This window comes from Cucurbita pepo, chromosome 4 (assembly GCF_057944985.1).
Source record: "Cucurbita pepo subsp. pepo isolate OVF chromosome 4, ASM5794498v1, whole genome shotgun sequence".
Taxonomy (NCBI): Eukaryota; Viridiplantae; Streptophyta; class Magnoliopsida; order Cucurbitales; family Cucurbitaceae; genus Cucurbita; species Cucurbita pepo.
In genome coordinates this window covers 10,817,886-10,839,801 of record NC_141801.1, presented here as the reverse complement: position 1 = coordinate 10,839,801, position 21,916 = coordinate 10,817,886, and the positions used below count along the sequence as shown (strand labels likewise).

At 35.3% G+C, this 21,916-nt stretch overlaps 2 protein-coding genes across 5 annotated transcripts; one reads left to right on the top strand and one right to left on the bottom strand.

Moving 5' to 3' along the window:
- Positions 1 to 1,856: 1,856 nt before the first annotated feature.
- Positions 1,857 to 13,050, bottom strand: LOC111793685 (dolichyl-diphosphooligosaccharide--protein glycosyltransferase subunit STT3A). 3 transcript variants are annotated; one of them, XM_023675686.2, is made up of 24 exons: positions 12,835 to 13,050; positions 12,484 to 12,546; positions 12,252 to 12,307; positions 12,066 to 12,137; positions 11,773 to 11,878; positions 11,635 to 11,685; positions 10,956 to 11,051; positions 10,597 to 10,656; positions 10,353 to 10,466; positions 10,094 to 10,180; positions 9,353 to 9,456; positions 9,144 to 9,239; positions 8,545 to 8,665; positions 8,383 to 8,463; positions 8,159 to 8,287; positions 7,821 to 8,051; positions 6,778 to 6,921; positions 6,453 to 6,639; positions 5,349 to 5,446; positions 5,087 to 5,166; positions 4,886 to 4,973; positions 4,038 to 4,127; positions 3,824 to 3,926; positions 1,857 to 2,175 (listed from the first exon to the last, which is right to left on the bottom strand). In XM_023675686.2, exons 1-23 carry the CDS (start codon positions 12,949 to 12,951, stop codon positions 3,864 to 3,866), a joined length of 2,334 nt encoding a protein of 777 aa, XP_023531454.2. In that variant the 5' UTR covers positions 12,952 to 13,050; the 3' UTR covers positions 1,857 to 2,175; positions 3,824 to 3,863. The 3 variants fall into 3 exon arrangements, with proteins under 3 accessions (XP_023531454.2, XP_023531453.2, XP_023531452.2); XM_023675685.2 differs by lacking the exon at positions 1,857 to 2,175 and adding an exon at positions 3,016 to 3,525; XM_023675684.2 differs by lacking the exon at positions 1,857 to 2,175 and having other exon boundaries at positions 3,658 to 3,926.
- Positions 13,051 to 14,533: 1,483 nt separating this feature from the next.
- Positions 14,534 to 21,703, top strand: LOC111793639 (cell division cycle protein 27 homolog B). 2 transcript variants are annotated; one of them, XM_023675608.2, is made up of 16 exons: positions 14,534 to 14,731; positions 15,459 to 15,531; positions 15,682 to 15,791; positions 16,029 to 16,075; positions 16,294 to 16,391; positions 16,695 to 16,999; positions 17,487 to 17,642; positions 17,744 to 17,960; positions 18,660 to 18,883; positions 19,022 to 19,087; positions 19,554 to 19,673; positions 20,081 to 20,157; positions 20,359 to 20,478; positions 20,602 to 20,821; positions 20,913 to 21,194; positions 21,322 to 21,703. In XM_023675608.2, the coding sequence occupies exons 1-16, from the start codon at positions 14,627 to 14,629 to the stop codon at positions 21,370 to 21,372; spliced, it is 2,271 nt and encodes a 756-aa protein (XP_023531376.2). In that variant the 5' UTR covers positions 14,534 to 14,626; the 3' UTR covers positions 21,373 to 21,703. The 2 variants fall into 2 exon arrangements, with proteins under 2 accessions (XP_023531376.2, XP_023531375.2); XM_023675607.2 differs by having other exon boundaries at positions 17,478 to 17,642.
- The last annotated feature ends 213 nt before the right edge of the window (positions 21,704 to 21,916 follow it).

The following is a 21,916-nucleotide window of genomic DNA, read 5'->3' as shown; positions in this document are numbered from 1 at the left end:
CTCTCTGACATATTACATTATTACCCTTCAAATTTATTAATATATTTATTTGACAATCTTTTGACTCTCTTTCTCTCTCCTTAATTATTTTTTTAGCTTAATAAAATATAATTGTATTTCAACAAAGATATTATATTTATTTATTTATTTATTTATTTATTTATTTATTTATACAGATATGTAATCGTACTAAAATCTATTTATTTAATAAAAGGACACAGCGAAGGAAATTTCCTTAAAGCCGTATTTATTACATTTATGCAGTGAAAAAATTAATCATTTTATAATAAAATCTTTAAATATATAATTTTAACTTTTATGAAGCAACCTAGGAGGAGGAGGAGGTCAAGATTTTAATGATATGAAAAGAAGTTTTTTTTTTTTTTTTTTTTGCTTTCCTGCAAAATTATGTACGGAAAACATTTAATTTAACCATAGAATAAAATTAAATTTAAAAAGGGAAATTAAAATTGGAAACACATTGATTGATTGCGACGAATGAGATGCCGACACGAAGTCAAAATCCGAAATGGCAGAGAGTAGCTTGGAAGTAGCTTTCCATGAACGTTCCGGTCGTGCGGTGAGGTCCCCCCATCGTCTCAGCCGTCACAATCATGCCCGCAAAACTACAAGATCCGGTGAGGTCAGTTTCCGGCGACTTTTAACGGATCTTACAACTTTTGATCATATTTAAATGTTTTTTTTTGAATTAAACAAAAATGAACTTTTTTTGTTTTCCCAATAGAATTAAAAGGGTTTTTATTTATTTTATTTTATTTTTTTTAATTTTTTTTGTTAATGAATGGTTAGAGGTGTAGAGAAGGTGGTGTTGAGTGGTGGGGCGGTGGGGCGGTGGCGGTGGTCGGGGAGGTAGGCGGCAGCGTGGGGACCTGAAAAATATGGAGGGTGTTGAAGAAGGGAGGAAGGAGGGGAAGGGGGTCCGCAGAGATATTGTAAGGTTTTCAAAGAAATCCTCCCACGTGCGGACTTTTCTACACGGATTTAATTTCTCCTGCTCCTTCCACCGGCAGCTTCCCGACCGACCGACGGCAACCGCCCCACTCCCCACTTTCTTTCTTTTAATTTTCAACCATTTCCCTTTCCAAAAACAAAATTTTGTTGTTTTTCTCATTCATGGGCCCAAATATTTCTATTTTTCTTTTTTCTATATATTCTTTTGTCCCGTCATGTTTTTTTTTTCTTCAACTTTAATTAAATTTTATTTGATAAAGTAATTTGTGACAGTACGTTGCAGTCAGAGCATTGTAATACGTATCACTAGAGAAATGTTTCTACACTCTTATAAGTACAGACGCTCTATTTGGTGACTATCCACATTTGTAAGGCCCAATACTATTGAATATCAATATAAAACTTCGGGAATTTAAATGATTATATCAAGTTTTGAGAACATTAAGAGTCAGAAAAGTCAAGCTCAAATAACAAAAGAGAAAAAAGGTTAGAAAATGATTGAACGTTGAAAAAGTAGAACATGTTTAACGAGTGGCTTAACGTTCTTGTCCTTTAAAAAAGTTTGGTAAGTCGGGAATTTGATTCACTGTTTCTATGGAGTTCAAGATCTCACAAATAATTACAAAACATGATTCAAACTGACATCAAATCACTACACATTTTTTGTTCAATGAATTTCCATATCTACCGTAACTATTCAAGTCCACCGCTAACAAATATTGTCCATTTTGACCCGTAATTTGGCTTCACGATAGTAAGAAGTTTCCACACCCTTATAAACAATGTTTCATTCCCTCTCCAACCGATTTGAGATCTCTCATTTATTCTCTAAATTTTTTGATAAAATTTCAATCTAACCATGTTATATACAGATGCTACATGTGTATTTCAATCTTTCCCCCTATGGCCCAACTTGAACAATCAACCGTTTAGCATGGAAATCTCCATTACAGAACACATTTTTGTTGCTTCTCCATATTGATTACACCTAATTGCAGAGACAAAGAGAGAGCAGCCAAAAAAAAAAAGGGTCAAGCAGAGCAGAGACTGACAAAAAGAAAATTAGGGTGTTTGTGGTGAGGCTACATGCCATTGGCTCTATATCAAATCATTAACTTAGATGTGCCAAAATGTTCGCCAGATTTTCTCCACGAGATTCCCTACAACTTTCAATTAGCAGCCAGGCTTCCAAACATGTGGTTTCTGCAGCACAAAAGTACAATGATAACTACATCAAACCATGGAACTTTATTTCAACGAAGTTTAAGCAATCACAACTTAAACTTGTGCTACTAAGAATGGACTGATCATGTGATATCTAGAAGAGGCTGTACAAGATGAAATATAGACATCATTCAGCATTTTGATTAGAGTCCATTCAGCTGAACTTTTATGACTAGTACTGAATTCAATGAAGACAAATAAACTGACAATGTAAAGAAAAGAAGCTACTTCAGCTAATTTTATCATCAGCAGAGGCAAAAAAGAATATGAATATTGTTTCCTTCTTACTCAATAATAGAGAACTGCAGCCCTTTTTTCCCACCTTTATGTCATTGTTGATGCAATCTTCAAATAAAAGATGATTATGTGCTATCATTACAGCAGCCTCTTTGATTGTACACTTTTTTCTTGGTAAACTTGTCGGTTAGTTTTCTGTTTCTCTTCATTGATGAATGACATGGAAAACTCGAGTGTCACGAGGTCTTACTTTGATGACTTTTGTAAGAAGGGATGAATCTAAGTCACTTACAGGTATTTGATGACTTTTGTAAGATGGGATGAATCTAAGTTGACATAGGTCAAGGTTGATCAAACCCATTTAGATTTGTTTTCTTTTTCGATAAAACTATATTAAAAGCCATAATAATAAGGAGATTATATTGAATGTGCAAGAAATTTGTGAGATCCCACATTAGAGGAGAACGAAACACCCTTTATAAAAAAGGTGAAAACCTTTTCTTAGCAGACGCGTTTTAAAGCCTTGAGGAGAAGCTTAAAAGGAAAAACTCAAAAAAGACAATATCTGCTAACGATGAGCTTAGGTCGTTACAAAATTTCAGTGAGATCTGAGGAGAATATCAAATCATTAAGTTCAACCTAAGATTTTGCTGGGTTGAGTTGAAATCTTCCCCTCCATGATATAATAGCTGAACTAGAACATTACATCCACTCGAGCATTAGATACCTATGCTTTGGAGGAACTGAAACTTCAACCATGGATGAGGCCACGAGGGGCAGTAGCCTTGATGAATGAGCTCCATCTTAAAAGAGAAAAACTCAACAATTCTAATTCCCTGGAAGATTTAACGTTGGATTGCAAGGCCTTGTAACAATCGTTCACAATTAACCTGGAGCAGAATGTTCTGCCACAGAAGCAAAGTTGGGTTCTTGTTCCATCTATCATCCTCTGTCCAAACAATGGCAGCTATGCGGTGAACCTAATAAGTCAGGAATCTATTGTTTGAATTCATCATGAGCTGCAGCGTTTTCTCGTTCTGTTTTCGACAGCATACAAATGGGGAAATGGAAAAGAATATGGGAACTTCCAGCCTAAATAGAAGGAGAGAACCATAGTAAGTTATGGTAATTGTTCTGGTTAGTCATATCTAGGTAGAGGGATGGTTCTTCGTGAGCAAGCATCCAAGAGACGAGGAGAAATTTGATGAATAAACACCACAGAAAGAGAGTCAAAAGATCTGTGGCCGTCAATATTTCAAGATCCTGTTAAAACTTGGCATATATGAAAGGGAAAAATATTGATGACTACAAAATTTCTCCATCCGTAGATAAATTACCACAATGCCTCAACAAGTATCTGCCAAGGTTGTCAAATAGACATGTAGCTTACATGCTTTTTGAAAGCTGTCCCCCCATCATCAGATGATTTTTCATTGCCACGGATTTCTCTTTTTTGTTTCTTTTCTTTTGGAACTGGTAGTTGAACTGGACTTCTGCAAATTGGTAACCAGCATATAGCAATAATTAAAGGATGATGGCAACAGTAATCTAGAACAAATTGGTGTCCGCTTAACCAAGTGAATAGAAGTTGGAAGTGTACATACCGTCTTTGCCTTTTTAGTCTTTCCCCTGATTCTGTTCTTTGGAGCTTTCAATTTGTAGATTCGTACCATCCAATGGTGAGTGGTGAATGCCTAAAAAGATCCATATTCAAATCAGAAACCACATAATAGTACTTTGGATGGCAACTTGTAAATATACACAGCTGGTCACAAAAACTCAAAACTACTCACTAAGCTAATCCTCATTGACACTAGATCACCATTAATACTAACAATATTGCAAAAACATATTATCAAAAATGATCAAATTAGATCGCACAACTTGGATTGAGTGGAACTACTACAAAGAAACAAAGATAGTGCCTTTTTTTTTTTTCACAATTTAATTTACGTTAATTATCCCTTGGTGAAAATTTGCTTCCCTGTCTTGAAATTAACCCCTTTCTCTTTAGGTTCCAACTGGAAGCATTTTATGTAATCTTCCATCGGAGGGTTGAGAGGCTTTCCTCTCCCCTTTTTACAATGTCAGGCAACAATGAAACATCTTTTCTTTAAAATGTAAAAGCTAAAGAATTAGAAATTAAAAAAGGGGTTAAATAGTTATAAATGCTCCACTATCTCAACAAGCTGGAATTTTTTTTATAGTTTATTTTCCTGTGTAAATATACATTAGAGTGCTTGTTGAAAGCGTCCAATATCCGTAAAAGAAACGACGAGATTTTTTTTTACCTCTTCTACTTTTTCATGAAAATCCCATATTCTTAACACAAATCACAAATCCTCCATCTTACAATCCCCGGGAAAAAATTTCTTGAATCAAATTTGAAAGTTAAATTTTCTGTGGAAAATAAAAAGATGGTCTTTCCTCTTTGGAAGACTTTATTATTTACCTCTTCAAAATGCGAAAGCTTAAAATATTTCTTCCCAATTTCTGTCTGCCTCACCCTATCAAATCCTTTACCATCTGTTTCCACAAACCTGCAAACGGACGGAGAAGAATAAGAATTATAATGGTGAAAAAAGAAAAAGCTATAAAACCAAGAAAGAACCGTGCCAAATTAACAAATTATGGCTGCTAAACAATTACAAACCTGTAGTACGAGAGTTTGTACATGAGAGAATTCAGCATTGTTGGAGTGGCCTGAGAATCAATCCGATACTGACCATCTCTCTTTACCAAGAAAGAAAAGGAAGAAAACAAAATATAAGTTAGAGAACCTAGTTTACATACTAGTCAAGCAAGCCAAACCAGCATCAAGTTTCAGTATGTTAGCAAAAAATAAAGAAATAATGCATTTATAATCATGCCTTCAAAAAAAAAAAAAAAAAAAAAAAGTAGGAACGAACACTTACTAGGTAATCCGGTTCCTTGATATGAGGAAATACACCACCTCCTATACGAACCATCCACAAGAACTTATTGATATCATCACTTGGATAACCAACAAGACCTGCGAAAACAGCAAAATAAATCAGACTTCACATTTTCATTAGTTAAGATGATTCATTTAAAATAGACTTCTCATTTATAGATCGTAAGCTTAGAACCAAAATACCATAATGCTCTTGTGAGGAATTGTCAAAAAAAAAAAAAACTAGATTGGTATCTGATTTTGTCAGTAGTACAATTGCATAAAAAACAAGAAAATACACTCCAAAAATGTCTGATACTTCGCTTAATTGGCCTATTCCTCCCATTCAATAAGCGTCCCCTTAAAACAGTATTTGAGTTCTTCATGCCCACGTCTCTAAATGATTCTTTTCGTGGCATTCATTCAAAGAGTTTATCCCTACTTTTGAAACTAAGATAATAAAAAAACTGAAGAGTAATGTCAGAAACACCTATGAGAATTCAAAACATTTCCTACTGTATGAGCGGTGAAAAGATAGGTATGATTTAGAACACCATAAGGCACCACAGTTTGGGCTTAGTGCAATATGGGGATGTTTTCTTTTAAATCTTTTTACAGCGTTAATACCTCCCAAATGAGGAATCCACATTTTCACCATGCTTTTCATTTTCCAAAACGCATTCAGTAGGTCTTGGATATCAATAATGAGGTTGTTAGTTCCTAGAATAAGGGGCTTTGACAAGGAAATACCTGAAGAACCAATTTTCAAAAATAAGAAATCTCCACTACTAAGAGCGAAGTCATCAATCACCTCTACTAGAGGTCTTATACTTTCTAGTTCTCGTCACACACATTGCCACAGTTTAATCTGTTGGCCTTTATTTTTTGATGCCCTTCATGTAACTCCTTCAGGTTCATTAAAACAAAAGGTTTACACGATGCAGTTAATGAAATCTAAATAATTTTTTTTAAAAAAACTTCACTGAATTGACTGAGAAAAAAAAAATCCTAATGGCTCCAAGAAACAAGGTAAATATGGATAACAAAAAAAAAAAAATAGCATAGTTTAATCCAGCGCATAGGGATTGCAACAGTAAAAGCTAACCTCCAAAGACAACAAGAACATATTTTACATCTAGGGAGTTGAAAATTTCCCAGGCTGCCTTTTCAGGAGAAGACATAGCAGTACCAACAGTTGCAATATGGGTATTGTTCCAGGTATTGTTGTCAACAATGACAGTACGATTAGCCATAGCAGTAGTTTGATAGCCATAGTCCCACCATGATGCAACCTAGGAAACACGTTTGAACAAGAAGCAACAACACCACAGACCAAATTATTGCCTATGATAGTTTATCCACAATTTTAGTAGGATCTTGGGAGCACTAAACATTTCAATGTAGAAATATAAGAGTGAGCGAAAGCTTACTTTATCATCAACCTCAGTGTTGTGGCTTAACCATGCATAAGCTTCTCTAAAGTCATCAAAAACATGGAGACCATCACGGGAGTGAGAAGTTAAAACAATAGAAGGGGCTGAATAAGCTTCTGCAGCTGCCCAGACACAATGAACCTACAACAGCCCGTAAACACAAAAACCATGTCAGTAAATAAATATTGTATGAGAAATGGAGAACAAGGAGCAAAAGAAGTGAGAAAATTAGTTTTCTGTTTTATGTGCTATAAAAGTGCAAGCTTGGACCAATATAGCTGTTCCTTTGCACATATTCCTAAGTACAGTGTAAAGCCATAAAGAACCATCAGAAATCTTCTCACATTCAACTGTGAGACTGTTGTTATTATTATTATTTTGTTAATTTATAGCACTTTCCTAAATGTAATTAAACCTATCAGTATATCCGCTTTTAACCCAAAAGTACCAAACGTGCCACCATGTGTTTTACTCAAAGAACACAAGAACAAATCAAGAAGAGCGTGAAAGGATAGGTTATTTTTATATTTGCGGGTGCTTAAACCAAATTAGATGCACCTCAACTAATCTCACAAAGACAACCTTTTGACCCCCTTAATTTTAGCAATGAAGAACTTGTAATATTTGTAATTTTCGGGAAGAGTCATTGCTATAGTTTTAACTGATGATTTTGTTACAACCGGCAATGTGTTTCCTCGTAAAGACGAAATCAAGTTAGAAGCTACCAGAAGCACAGAAATTAAAAAATCCTGCTCCACAGCAGCAACCAATTTTCTACCACTATTTTCTATTTTACACCTATGAAGCCTATGTTGCCTTTTCCTTTCTTTAGTTCAAGTTCGTTATTTTACCTTTCAAACCCCGTCAATTCTTATAAAAATCTTGAGATAGAATGAAGGCATCAAAGAAAGATATTAACATAGTACAACAATTGGACAATTTAAACTTAATAGGCAGCTTCAATCAACATTGTGATCATTAACGTCAGCAGAGGAGTGATAAAGTACCCAAAAAGATAAAGACAGATATTTTTTACTTACCACATAAAAGGCACCCAGCAAAATAAGTAAGAAAAGAGCAATAATTGATGTCGCAAAGGGTAAAACTAGCAGCCTTTTACGAATTTGGGACTTGAGTGAAGGCTTTTCAACTGGCTCCTTTTCCTTCTTTCTATTCTTTTTTGAGGGTCGTTCTTTAATTGTATCTTCACTTTTTTCAGGCTTCACCACATCATGTTGTGCTACAACACCATCAGAGACGGTATCTCCCACCTTAATTTCCAGATCCAAGAACCAAAATTAGTTCCATTTTGATGGTCTTGTAAGAGGAAAAAAATAGCAAACATAAACTTAACCAACACCAAGGGAATAAAATTTACTTCTTGTGTATCCAGAGCCTCTCCGGGCTTCTGAAACTTGATAGACCGAGTAAAAACTTCAAAGGCTTGAGAAAGTGCAATTCCAGACAAAATGCATGCTGCTGGGGCAAGTACAAGCATAAGACGCACCTGTAGTATCATCCAAATAAGAAATGTGTTAAAGGGTAGATGATGTGCGTTAAATGATTAAATTTTTAATTTGGAAGTCAGAAAATGGTTCTCACCATAACTCCAGAGAAGTACACTGCTGTAACAATGTAGAGGACTACAAATGAGCTAGCATCAGATAATGGTGAAAAGCATGCCTATCAAAGGTAAGAACCTTGGTAAATTTCTGATGATTGAAACATTTTAAAAACAATAAGTAATCTAAAAAAAATACGTACAATAATACCAGCTGGAACCAAGAATGCCAAAACGTTGATGTCCATAAAGTAAGATGGCCAAGTAGGTGGTTGATGCTCACTAACACTAGCAATTATTGGTATATACTTGCTTGCATAAGTTCTGTTCGATTGCAGCAAAACAAAATAAATGTGAAGAGTGTTTCAGGAAATGAAGATAGAAAATAAAATATTACACCACTTATTTAGGCTGTAAGAAACACTTTCCCATGCCAATGATACCATAGACAACTATTCCTGAAAATGCTAAAAAGTTACTTCAAAAAGGGGAGAGAAACAAACAGAATAATTTGAAATGTTTTAAGTGTTAAAATGAGCGTAAGTGCCCAGCAAGTGTTTTACATCCTAACAACTCAAGGTTAGAAAAAAGACCGGAAAAGCAAATTAAATTAAATAGGATCAACAATGTTGTTAGATAGGATAGCAGCCAAGAGAACCGTTATGCCAATTTGCATCATTCTTTTTCATTAAGGATCAAATCTTTAGCTACATCATGATCACACTCTATTCATACAGATCAGAAAAATTCATGAACAAATTTAAATTAAAACAACATGATCCTGTGAGAGCTGGTTTCTTACGGGTCTAAAAGACTCAGACTACGCCCACTCCACCCCTTGGTTGGGCTGGAAGCAACAAGAGCTACCAGAACCGCAATGACTGCACAGCAAACTGCCCTGAAGAGTAAACAATAAAGGGTGAGGTCAATTGTATATTCCTCCTACAAACACTCAGCAGTGAGGGTTTGAGAGCTTATTTTTGTGGGAGAGGAAGGGCACAGAAAGCTTACAGCCCAATAGATACTACGAGAGTAACAGCTACTTTAAACATTTTCTGGGAGAGAATTCCTTTGATATAGTAAACGAGAGCCACCACATGGATAATGATGAAAACCTGAAAACAAACCAGAAACGAGGAAACAAGCCATGAGCAAAACAAATTTTAAGAGACTAAACTATTGCTCACATTATTACACATCAATAAAATATTGAGTCAAATGAAAAAAAAAATAACAAACAAACAAATAAACTCACTACTAGTCATAAATCTTCTTGCTGATATTTAAATTTTCATTTATTAATATCGATGAGCGTTTGGGCCAGTTTGCCTGCACCTAGACTAATCTCACCAGACAACCGTCATATTCTAATACATTTGGTTGACAGGAAAGACATAGGATATTAAATCTTAGGTAGGTGGCCAACATGGATTGAGCCCGTTCCCTCTTATTTTTCCACGGCCCTTACAACCCCTAGGCCTACCCGTGATGGTTAATATTTAAAAATTTATCAGTCTTCTTTGGAGTTCTTGTTGTAAAAAAATCATAATCTAGAATACTTATAGTTTAAAGGCGCGGCAAATTAATGTCCTCCAGTAATAACAAAAGAAAAAAAAAAGCAAAGTGCAATTAAATCCTTTAGTCACAAAAACTAAGCTAAAGACGGAACAAAAATCAAACTTGAGCATTCACAAGACAATTTGCTAAAAATAATTGGAGCTTGTCAGTCAAAGGATCAGCAATAATACTAACCAAAAATGATGCAAAATGTTCTGATGTCATAACTGCATTAAATCCAACGACAGGCACCAGTGCAGCCAATAAAGTTCCCAAGACGACCTGAATTGTGAAATCCATAAGTTCAAGATGAGCTAATGAATCTCGCACATAAATTAAACTTTTACATTAAGGTATTATATGTTTTTGAATTTGGAAGATTTTTATTCAATCGCTTCAAATCTACAATTTTCATCAGGAAAAGGCACTCCAAGTTAAGCCAGGTGACACTTACAAGAGGAGCATATGCAATATACAATCGAGGAGAATAGCGCCCAGTTACAATGCACAAGAGTGCATGCATCGGAATAAGATTAATAATGAATGTGTAACCTCCCCATGAGCAAACCTGAAAAGAGGGGCATGAAGAAAGAAAACAAATAAAAAATAGGCAGAAAAGATATGCATGAAACATATCAGAATGCAAAGAAGACAAATAAGAATAAAGTTATAAAATGATGAAGCATAAATAATCTTACCATGTAGAAATATGCAATGGCGTTTAAAGTGGCATAAAAAAGGGATCCAGTGTTCAATGTCTGCATTTCATATGTAACCAACTCAGTGTATGGTTAAGTAGAACAGAATAAGACAGTGTAAGCTCAGACATCAACGAAACTTTGCTTCCTATCAACATAATGATGATTATTATAGTAACAAGATAATGGGAATATAAAATTAAGCATCTGAGAAGCATCATACAGATAAATCCATCGACCAGTAACCCAATCTGACTACAGCAAAGCAACTCCTTAAGTAACAGCATTTGAGCACTATTAAAATAAGTATGCCACTCTCCTTGAAAATTTAACATTCCTCTCATATAACAAAATCTGACCTTTATATAGAGATAGAAAGTGAAGATCAGAGCAAATATAGCAACAGCTTCATTGTCATAGCTGCCAGCCACAGACCGCGATATATATGAAGGAACCTGTGAAAAAAGAAAAAAAAAAAAAAAAGAGCAGCAACTTAACTACGAATTTCCACATCTATCAATTGTACAGTTTGAAACAAGCACACAATACTTAGTAGACAGACATGATCTAGAGATGCATTCTGGTCTAGCAGCCTCCATGCATGGAAGAGTTTGGAGATTTTGCAGCAAATTTACATTAGGGCTTGGTTCATACAAAAACAACAGAACAATTACCAGGCATTTGGCCATAAAAATAGAATGATACATATCAGACGAGGATCACACATGGGAATGAAAACAACAGTCGCCTATTCTTCACGGGAGTATTGTTTATTACCAATGAGGAGTAACCATTTCAGTAAGAAACACTCCACTCTCAACACTCACCATACTGAGCCTAAGGTCACTACAATAAGCTGATTGGATGTTGCAATTTGGCAAATAAGTCATATGAATGAAAACTAAAATGATTATAACTATAGATAATGGGGAAATGTCAAACTGTTGGTGTTTGATGTTATTGTGATAATAGTTGACTACAAAGAGGTCCATAAGTGGAGTTTCATGGTTTTATGAAATATCAGTGATGTGTAAATACCATGGCCAAAAGAGCAGCAGCTGTCAGTCCAGCACCAGCACCTTTAACTTCCTGATAATTAGCGCACGGGAATTATTTTGACTAATCAAAGAGCACGGCATGAGTCAAAAAAATATGACATGGTGCAGGAATCCAAACCTTAGTTAACAGGTAAGTTGCCCATGAAGCAAAAGCAGAGAATATGGGTGCAGTGAATACACAAACAGTTTCCACGGATAAAGGAATGTTTAAGGCATTGAATACCCTAGCAGAAAGAAATAAAGAGAACATTAGTCGGTATAGGACATTTATAGCAAGGATTATCAATTTCTTCCACCTCGTTAAGAAGAGACATCCATAAAGAATGCTTGCCTCCTTAACTGATAGACAGGTGAGATGATGAGAAGGATTGTTATTTCAGAATCGATTAATATAAATTCTCAAACACACACCGCCATAATGTGCCTGCAGTTAATGTGAGACCAGGATAAACGGTTCCACCAATTACTCTCCCTAGAGGATACCTAGAGAACATCAACACACAAAATCACTTTAAAGCTGTTAGGGTAAAAGAAACGAAAGTCCAAGCCATGAAGACTTGGCTCTGAGAATTTGCAGCCCAGAAAAGTAAACGTTACCAGGTCCGATCATCAAACCAGTTCCAAAATTCATAAATTCCCTTCTTTGAAAGATACTGAAAAGAAAAATCCAGACATTAACTTCCGGTGCAGCTGAAGGGGTAATTGTGGAGAGGTTGGCATGCAAGATTACCAAGCGAGCTAACATACTAAGCCCGAAACTCCTAGCCTTAAGCTTTATAAGAATTCCGTATAAGCAATAAAATGAACAGGTATCAGTCAGAAAACAAACCTGGGTAACTCGGTAGTTAAAATAAGGATCAAATTCGTGAATAACACTCTCATACTTTATCACCTGCAAATCGTTGCAAGTAATAATGTGACTAAATGCTCATAGTAATACACATATTAAAAAAGTCAACCAAAAAACAGATTTTGGACTACTCTATAGACTAATTCTCCACGTTTCGTATAAACCAGAGAGAGATGCAGCATTTGAGCAATAATTTACAACAACCATGCGAAATGGAGATCCTTGATCTAAACCATGGCTTGTCTATACAGCTTTGTGGGCGTTCGGGATGAATAATTAAGAAAGCGTCAGATCAAGGGATGAGGAGAAATGAGAGATCGAAAAGCTTACAGAAAAGAGCCGAATTGAGAATGCGAGGACGCCGATCAAGATGAGAATGAAGACAGAGAGAACATTTCCAAATGCGTCCCTTAGCGTTGATCCTTTTGCGGGAACTGAGACCGCCATTGACGGCCGGATAGAGGCGCGAAAGTGTCTATCAGAGGGGATACCGCGAAACAAGAGTAGGTCGCAACTCAACTGAGATAGAACCAGAGAGATATAAACGACTTTGCAAACACAAGTATTACGGAGTCCAAGTCCCAAGTCCACGAGTAAACTTTTTTTTTTTTTTTTTTTTTTTTTTTTAAATGAATATCTAATTCAAAATTAAAATTTTATAATCTTATTAAAAATAAAACTTAAATCAATATCTAATATGTCAATTAGTTTAAATAAATATTAATAGCGATTCCTACCAAATATTAAATCCAAGTAGACTCAAATATTTAAATTTAAATAATACCTTATATCAAATATAAAAATAACTTAACTAATTTAACATGTGTATTTTTTAATTCAAATATTTATTTTCATTCATAGAAGTATATATATATAATGTGTGTGCAGGTATATATAAACAAAACACGTAATTTTGAAAAGTACATATTATACATTTATTTTGATTCGTCGTACTTCAACAAATAAAATATAAACAATAGAAATTTGTATCATCCCAAATAATTTATTTGTACAATTAAAATGTGGATGTTTGACTACAATGAGCGTGATTATATAATTTAACATATATCATCGATCTAAAGATTGTAAGTTTGAATTACCTATTCTAAATGTTGTTAAAATATAAAAACATAGGTAAATTTTACTATATATTTTATTTATATTCATATGCCTTGAACGTTTAAATTCATATAAGTTTAAGATATGATAATAGGCAACGAAAGATAAGTTAAATAATCAAGTTTATGAAACTTATGTCTATCAGTTGACGTATTTTGTTGAATTTTTTTCCTCGCAATTCGTTAACGCTGGGGTGCAAGAGGAGACTGCCATCATTATAAACGATAATAAATACAATATCAATCAAACTATACAATAATAAGTAGATTTGAATAATAATTGATTTTTTTTTTTTTTTTTTTTTTTGTTTCTTCTGCAATTTTTTGAATTAATTTATCATTTATATCAATATTTCATTTATTGATTATGATTCTTAAATTCAACATTATGTAGTCTTAAAAATTTAGTTTAAAATATCATAAATACTATTTGAAAATAAAAATGCATCATAATAATATCTTGAAAGAAATATTGAAAAAAAATTTACGTATTTACATGAGAATGTAATTAAAATATCATATAAGGAAATGGCAACTTATACGTATAATTTTAATAGATATAAAAACAATTAATAAATAAAAAATAGGATAATTAATTTCCCATTCAATAAATGTGATTTAAAAGCTAAAAATTTGTGAAACGATTTGAAAAAAATTATCATAAAATTGAACACAACTATATATATATATATATATATATTTAATTTAATTATATTAAAAGAACAAAAAGAATAATTAAAATGAAAAATTTAAACTAAAATGTAAAATATAATTAAATTTTAGCAAATTTAAAGTTTTGAAGCCCAAGTTTGAGATGGTGTACTAAAATTTCAAACTTCTCAATCCCGGGTCACGTGACCCATGTTCTTTGAAATATGAGGTAACACGTGCCATACCGATTTGAAACTAGAGGAGAAGCCCCCACAAACGCTAAAAAGCCAGAAACCCCTCTCCTCCTTCCCTCTCTTCCTCCTCCTTCCCTCTCGCTCTGAATCGAAGCGGCCATGGAAGCCACACTTACAGACTGTGTTCATCACAGTCTTCGCCATTTTATGCACCGGAATGCCATTTTCATGTGCGAGAGACTTTGCGCAGAGTTCCCATCTGAGGTTCTACATCTCTTTCTCCTCTTCTTCAATAGTTCACTCACTCACTTTCCTGTCTAGCTTTTTAGCTGACTAGAAACTGTACAAATCTCGAATAGCGGGATTATGAGGTTGATTTCGGAAATCCGGTCGGAGTAGGTCGTTCCGTGCACCAATTTTTCTTTTCGTTTTTTTCTGCATTGGTAGTTTAAACTGAAGTGGACGTTTACGCTGCTCGTGGAAATTGTTCGTGCGGTGCCCCCCATATGTTTGATTTGGTTTTGTTTGCAATCTCCACCGCCTTTCTTTCCCCTAGAAAGTATTTTGTGTTGACAGTTGCTCGCTACGTCAACATATCCCGCATGTTTTGTTTAATTGGAGATCTGTTTTTTACTAGCTTTATTGTCTGGAGATCAATTTTTAAGAAGATGGGCTTTTACTATTATCATTTGAATTATAGCTGCACCTATGGTTGAATCTCGTCAGAAAAGAATGAGAGTTCGAAAGTATAGACGAATAGGGGTTTCTCGGGCGGTTTAAATTTGCCGATGAACCCCCGGGGGTAACAATAGCTACGCCCTTTAAGGTTTCTAATTTTCCAGAGTCTATATATATATAATGCACAATCACATACAATTTTTGCCTTATTAGCTGAATCAACTGTATTTTTTAGACTGCTATCTTCTGATTGATGTAAGGATTGAATTACTTTCTTTCAGCATTTATATGATTTCTCCTTTTATCTTCACAGACAAATATGCAGTTACTAGCTGGCTGTTTTTTGCACAACAATCAAGCTTATGCTGCATACCGTATACTAAAAGGTAAGTTGGATTGTTGCTCAGTTCAGTCCATTCCTCTATTATATTCCTATCAATCTTTAGTGACGTCTCTCTTGAACTTATATCAGTAGCTTTGTTTGAGTATTTCTCATCTATGAACTTTTCCCCTTTTCTCTCCATGCTTATATGAAGGAACACAAATGGCTCAATCCCGCTACTTGTTTGCAATATCATGCTTTCAGATGGATCTTCTTCACGAGGCAGAGGCTGCATTATGTCCACCTAGTGAGCCTGGTGCTGAGGTATTGAAGAATGAATATTCATTGTAATTTTTGGTTGTTTGCCGTCTTTTCCTCTTAGAGGGTAAATTTTTTTTTTAATGTTGTTATGATTTCGTTCTAACATGTACTGTGTGGGATCAGGCAGCCATCTGGTCTGGTTTTTTAACCCCAATAAAATGATGTCTGTATCTATCACGTGGTACCTAGCTCCATTATCTTGTGCATAATATATGTCTTTTGCATGTGTTCTTTTTGCAGATTCCAAATGGTGCAGCAGGTCATTACCTTCTCGGGCTCATATACAGGTTGCTAATATATTTTTATCTTTGTTCTGTTGTGAACTTTCATGCATTGATGATTGCCCTTCGCTTGCGACATATTTACACATACGTTGTGTGGTCCATCTGCAATTTTTTGTGGAGGAACTTGTCTGTTAGCTGGCCAGATGATCACCTTTTCTCATAAGATATTATGCTTCAATTTCACTCCATAAATATTATTTGTTCGGATTTTCTTGTTATAGGTACACTGACAGAAGGAGAAGTGCTATTCAACATTTTCAGCTGGCATTGTCTCTAGATCCTTTGATGTGGTGTGCTTACGAGGAGCTCTGTGTATTAGGTATGTACAAATCATCACTGATCCTTGTGAACAGCATGTTCCCAGTTGTAGGAATGAATCTGCTCTCAAACTAAACTGATTCGTCGCAAGATTGAGTACATCATACATATTTAGTTGCTTTTCATGATACTATAGTTGCACTTTGTATTTTTGTATGAGGTATATAGTACTTTATTATGCTATTTTCTTTTCTTTTTGATCACTGATGACCACCTGTTTGTTGATTGAGATTTATTTTTCTTCTGGGGAAACAAATATTTGAGGTGAGGATGAGTTAAATTATTTTGCTGTTTACTATATTAGGTGCTGCTGAAGATGCATCTTCAGTTTTTGGTGAAGCGGCTGTTCTTTGCATACAGAAGCAGTATCTACATCATAGATCCGAAAATTTGCAGACATCAAATGATGATATGAACTCAGCTTCTTCTAGGAATAGTAATTCCGACGATGTCCGAACTAGGCAGTCAAAACATACTCAAAGCAATAATTTAAGAGATATTCCTACAAATTATCACGGGGCAGTTAACTTGGGAGGAGCTGGAAGTCAGGCTGTAAATGGCGGTTCAAATATATCATTTTATAACACCCCTTCACCTGTAGCTGCGCAGGTACGTAAGAATAATTATAGCTCATGGTGCTGAAGATTTTATTGTAGTTTGTGCCTTGGATGTTGGTGGTGATTGTTTGGCCATGTTTATTTGAACAATGCCTAATTGAACCTATGGCGTGTCAAGGTGGCAGATTTTAGTCTCCCTCTTTCGTTTATCTCCTTCATCCTCACAACAGATATTTAAGTGTGTTTTTTCTCTTCTTCTATTTTGATTGAATAATGTACTCTGTAACCTAAACTTTTCCTTTAGTGCCTTGTTTGGTCCCATAGAGGATGAATTATATTGGTGGTATTGTATATTGTGTATATCTATTTCTCTTTTTTATGTTAATTCTCCAATTTTATGTTTTTTTCCTTGCATATTTATCATTTGAAATGTATTTCTCTGTCTTCTATCTATTCATATCCACCTTTTATTTATTATCTGTGCTTCTCTCCTGTACATCAAGTTATGCGACTAATTCCTCATTGTTTAGAATTTGCAGTTATCTGCCATCGCTCCTCCACCATTATGCAGAAATACACAGCAGAATGGATCTAGTCTGAACTCACTTGGTGCAGATAGCTGTTCAAGGTCAACTATAAACTCTATCATTCAAGCCCCTCGAAGAAAATTTGTTGATGAAGGGAAATTACGGAAGGTAAAATGTTATAGAAACTTTGTAGGAGAATATATCTTTACTTCTCTGCTTTAATATATGAATTCATAATCATATCCAAGAGTTCATTTTCTTGTCTTCAGATTTCAGGGAGGTTATTTTCTGATTCTGGCCCTCGAAGAAGTAGCAGACTTGCTGGAGAAGCAGGAGCCAACACAAACGTAAGTGCTGCAGGAGCTGCCAATAATGGAACTACCAACGCCACCAAATATCTTGGTAGCTCCAAGATGAATTCTATTACATTTCGTTCTGTAGCCGTTCGTAAAGGACAATCCTTTGCAAATGAGAATGTCGACGAAGGTAACAAATATTTCATCAAACTTCCATCTGCTGCATGGTTAGATATGCACAATCATTTTTTGTCAGATAGTCTAGTAGACCTATTGGACTGTAATTTGAATACTGGAATCTTTCATGATTATTATTATAAGAGATGTATTGTAAACAAATGATCACTTGGATAAATAATTTTGAAAATGTTTCAAAATTTAGCCATCCCTTACAGAGTCAATGAAAATAATATTATTTTATCTGCATACATATGTGCTCCAAATCTTGGATATCTAAGGGTTATTGGTTTTTATTCATATATTCATTAGATAGTTTTGGTTTTTATCATATATTCATTAGATAGTTACCGTGGCATCTACTGAAATATTCATAAAGAACACATGAGGCATGATTCTCACTTACCCTGTGCATCCACCGCTCTATGAAAAGAGTGATGTGCATGCTCTAGCCACTAGTTTTAATTTGCACTAAAGTTGTAGTTTACAAATGGACATATGTATAAGAGTGTATGACTTCCTTAATGATGCATTCATGTCTTAGTAGGTATTCTGGTGTGTCTTTTATCCATCAACCATATACACTTATCACTGATTGTGAAGTGCTTTTACGTACAGTTGTATGGTCCTTGGCTATTATTTGATGTGGTTATTGTAGTGTCCAATAATTCTCCTTGATATACTAATGGGTGTCTTATTGACCTATGACTAGGTATTCAAAACGAGGCTTTTGATGATTCTCGTTCCAATGCCTTGTTATCTATCTCCAGTTCATCTCCTTCTAGTGATAATCGAACTCTTGAGCAAGGAGCACCCAAATCAGTTGGAGGAAGTCTCACAAGTGATGCTAAAATAATTAATGGTGCATCAGAAATATTATGCCTCCTGAGAATATTAGGGGAAGGATATAGACTTTCATGCCTGTTCAGATGCCAGGTTTCCATTCTAATGTTGATGATATAGCTTACACAAATTATTCACTGAAAAGATGGTGGAAAAGAATTTTGGACTCTAAATGATTAAGAATGCAGGCAACGTTAATGATTATCTTAAGACAGCTTCTTGATTGTACAGGATGCCCTGGATGTCTACCTAAAACTTCCTTACAAGCATTACAATACGGGCTGGGTGCTTTCACAGGTACTGTATGACTTTCATGATCTCTTGACACACAGTCATGTATGCCTTCCTGATCAAACTGTCTAGCCTGTTACTGGTGATTATTCCTGTGGAATAAGGATTTGTTAGGGTTCGGACTCCTTTTTGGTTTCTTTACCCTTGTGTATTCTTTCCTTTCTTTCAATGAAAGCGCGATTTCTTACCAAAAGAAAAAAAAGGAGTCAAAACAGTTTGCTTCTTTTCTGCATATTCTCTGGCACTTGATTTATTTCACTTCTGGCCCTTTCTGTATAATACTGGTAACCCGTTTCATCCTTATCAATCCATGTAATACTATTATATCACACTCTCTATATTCTTACTGGCTAATAGTGAGCATTGGATTACATAACCTTGTTATTTCTAGTAATAATTTCAATCGATTGAATTGCGAGTCCTGGCCAGTGCTGCTATTCTCTCTGACTACTTTGGCATGTCTGAGTTGCAGGTTGGCAAAGTGTATTTTGAATTGGTAGATTATTTAGAAGCTGATCGAGCTTTCAGTCTTGCTCGCCATGCTTCACCTCACAGTTTGGAAGGAATGGATGTGTATTCTACAGTTCTTTATGTGAGTTATTTTTATTGGTATCTTGAACAAATTGTCTCCCCAAACCTAGAAACATAGGTTAAGAGGCTTTGCGGGAGGACTGGCAAGGATGGTCTAAAAACCTTTTGAGCAGCTGCTCTAATGAAACCACTGGACACAAACTGGGGAATTTATGTTTGCTGATCTTCTTTTTTTTTTTTTTTTTTTTGTATAGTAATATTTTAAGCATATTTGTCTCTTTTCAAATTATTTTATATGCACTTAAAATTTGATATTTTGTTCCTCTAATTCACCCTTCAAGTCAGAAAAATAGAACACACACACACATAATGTTCTATGCTTATTGCTTGTAGCTCCAGAACTTCTTTCCCCTTTCCCTGCACAGAGAGAGCGTTTGCTTCCCTAAATTACTCTTAATCTGTTTGCAGCATTTGAAGGAAGACATGAAACTAAGCTACCTGGCTCAGGAATTGATATCAACTGACCGCTTAGCTCCTCAATCTTGGTAGATATGCCAATTTCTGTCATACATTCTCTACACTCCATCCTCGATTTCTTTAGCTTTTTGGTGATCAGACCCTATCCATCTAAATTTAAAATTCCCATTGGCCCCCTTAGGGGGAGGTCATTGGCCAATTTTTTACACTGCTTCCATTTTATCCTCCAAGTAGGTATATATAGTTTTATCTCCCATGTGGAAATGCAGGTGTGCCATGGGAAATTGCTATAGCTTGCAAAAGGACCATGAGACTGCGTTAAAAAATTTCCAGCGTGCTGTTCAACTGAATCCAAGATTTGCCTACGCACATACCCTCTGTGGACATGAGTATGTACATTACCCTTTTGTGTCATTCAATGGACTAGGAAGTGGAGTTTTTCTCTACTGCATTTGGTGGTCAGGTTATTCCAGCTACTTATTTGTTATTGGCAAATCATAATCTTAACTCAGATATGTGGCCCTGGAAGATTTTGAGAACGGAATCAAGAGCTACCAGAGTGCACTACGAGTAGATTCTAGACATTATAACTCCTGGTATGGACTTGGGATGATATATCTTAAACAAGAGAAGTTGGAGTTCTCTGAGCATCACTTCCGAATGGCTTTCCAAATAAATCCTCGATCTTCTGTTGTAATGTCATATCTTGGTACATCTTTGCATGCGTTGCAGGTTTGTCTATGTCATATTCAGGAGTAATATGGTTGCTTAATGACGGATGATTTATGTAAATTACCTACCCTATTGTTCAATTATGTTTCAGAGGAGTGAAGATGCTATGATGATGATGGAGAAAGCCATCCTTGCAGATAAGAAAAACCCACTTCCGATGTATCAGAAAGCTAACATACTTGTAAGCCTTGAACGTTTCGATGAAGCTTTACAAGTTCTAGAGGAGCTAAAAGAGTATGCCCCACGAGAAAGCAGTGTGTATGCTTTGATGGGCAATATCTACAAAAGACGGTACATGCACGATAAAGCAATGCTTCATTTCGGTATTGCCTTGGACTTGAAACCATCTGCCGCAGATGTAGCTACCATTAAGGTGTTCTGCTTGCTTACTCATCTTGTTTCTATCCTCAGATTTTCACACATCACTTGTTCTCTAAAATTTTAAATTGAACTAGCATTTTTAAATACTAACTAGTGTTCTGACCTCTATTGTTTAATAGGCTGCCATCGAGAAGTTGCTTGTACCTGATGAAATAGAAGACAACTTATGAGAAATCTCTTCTAAAGTGGGAATCGAGACAATGAAGAATACGGTGTAACTTAAAAGGCACGGAATTTGCTTGGCCCCAGAAAACGAGTTAACTATACAAGCATCAGCGAGAGGTTGTGGTGCCCCGATCAAATGGGCCGATCAATCTAGCTCTGGTAGAACCTCAGTTTTGTAGGTGAGTTCACATACTAACAGAGGTAAACTATGTGAGCCAAGGGTGCAAAAATGTGCCCCATTACTTGTACAAAGGGCTGTAATCAAGTCACAACAAATCAGTAATGTTTGTAACATTAGCCTGGCAATATATTTGATTCACCCGTTTGTTGGTATAATACTCCTGAGAAATTTCTCTTCTGCAATCTGATCGATTGGCTAGTTGGACGTCTGTTTCTCACAGGATCTTGTTTAAAGATCGAGATTGAACTATCATACTAATTAGTATCTTATTTATTAAACTAATTAGTATCTCGTCTATTAAACTATTAATCTAACGGTGCAATAATTACTGAAATTTAAGTGATGGACAAATGGTGGCAGCAGGGACC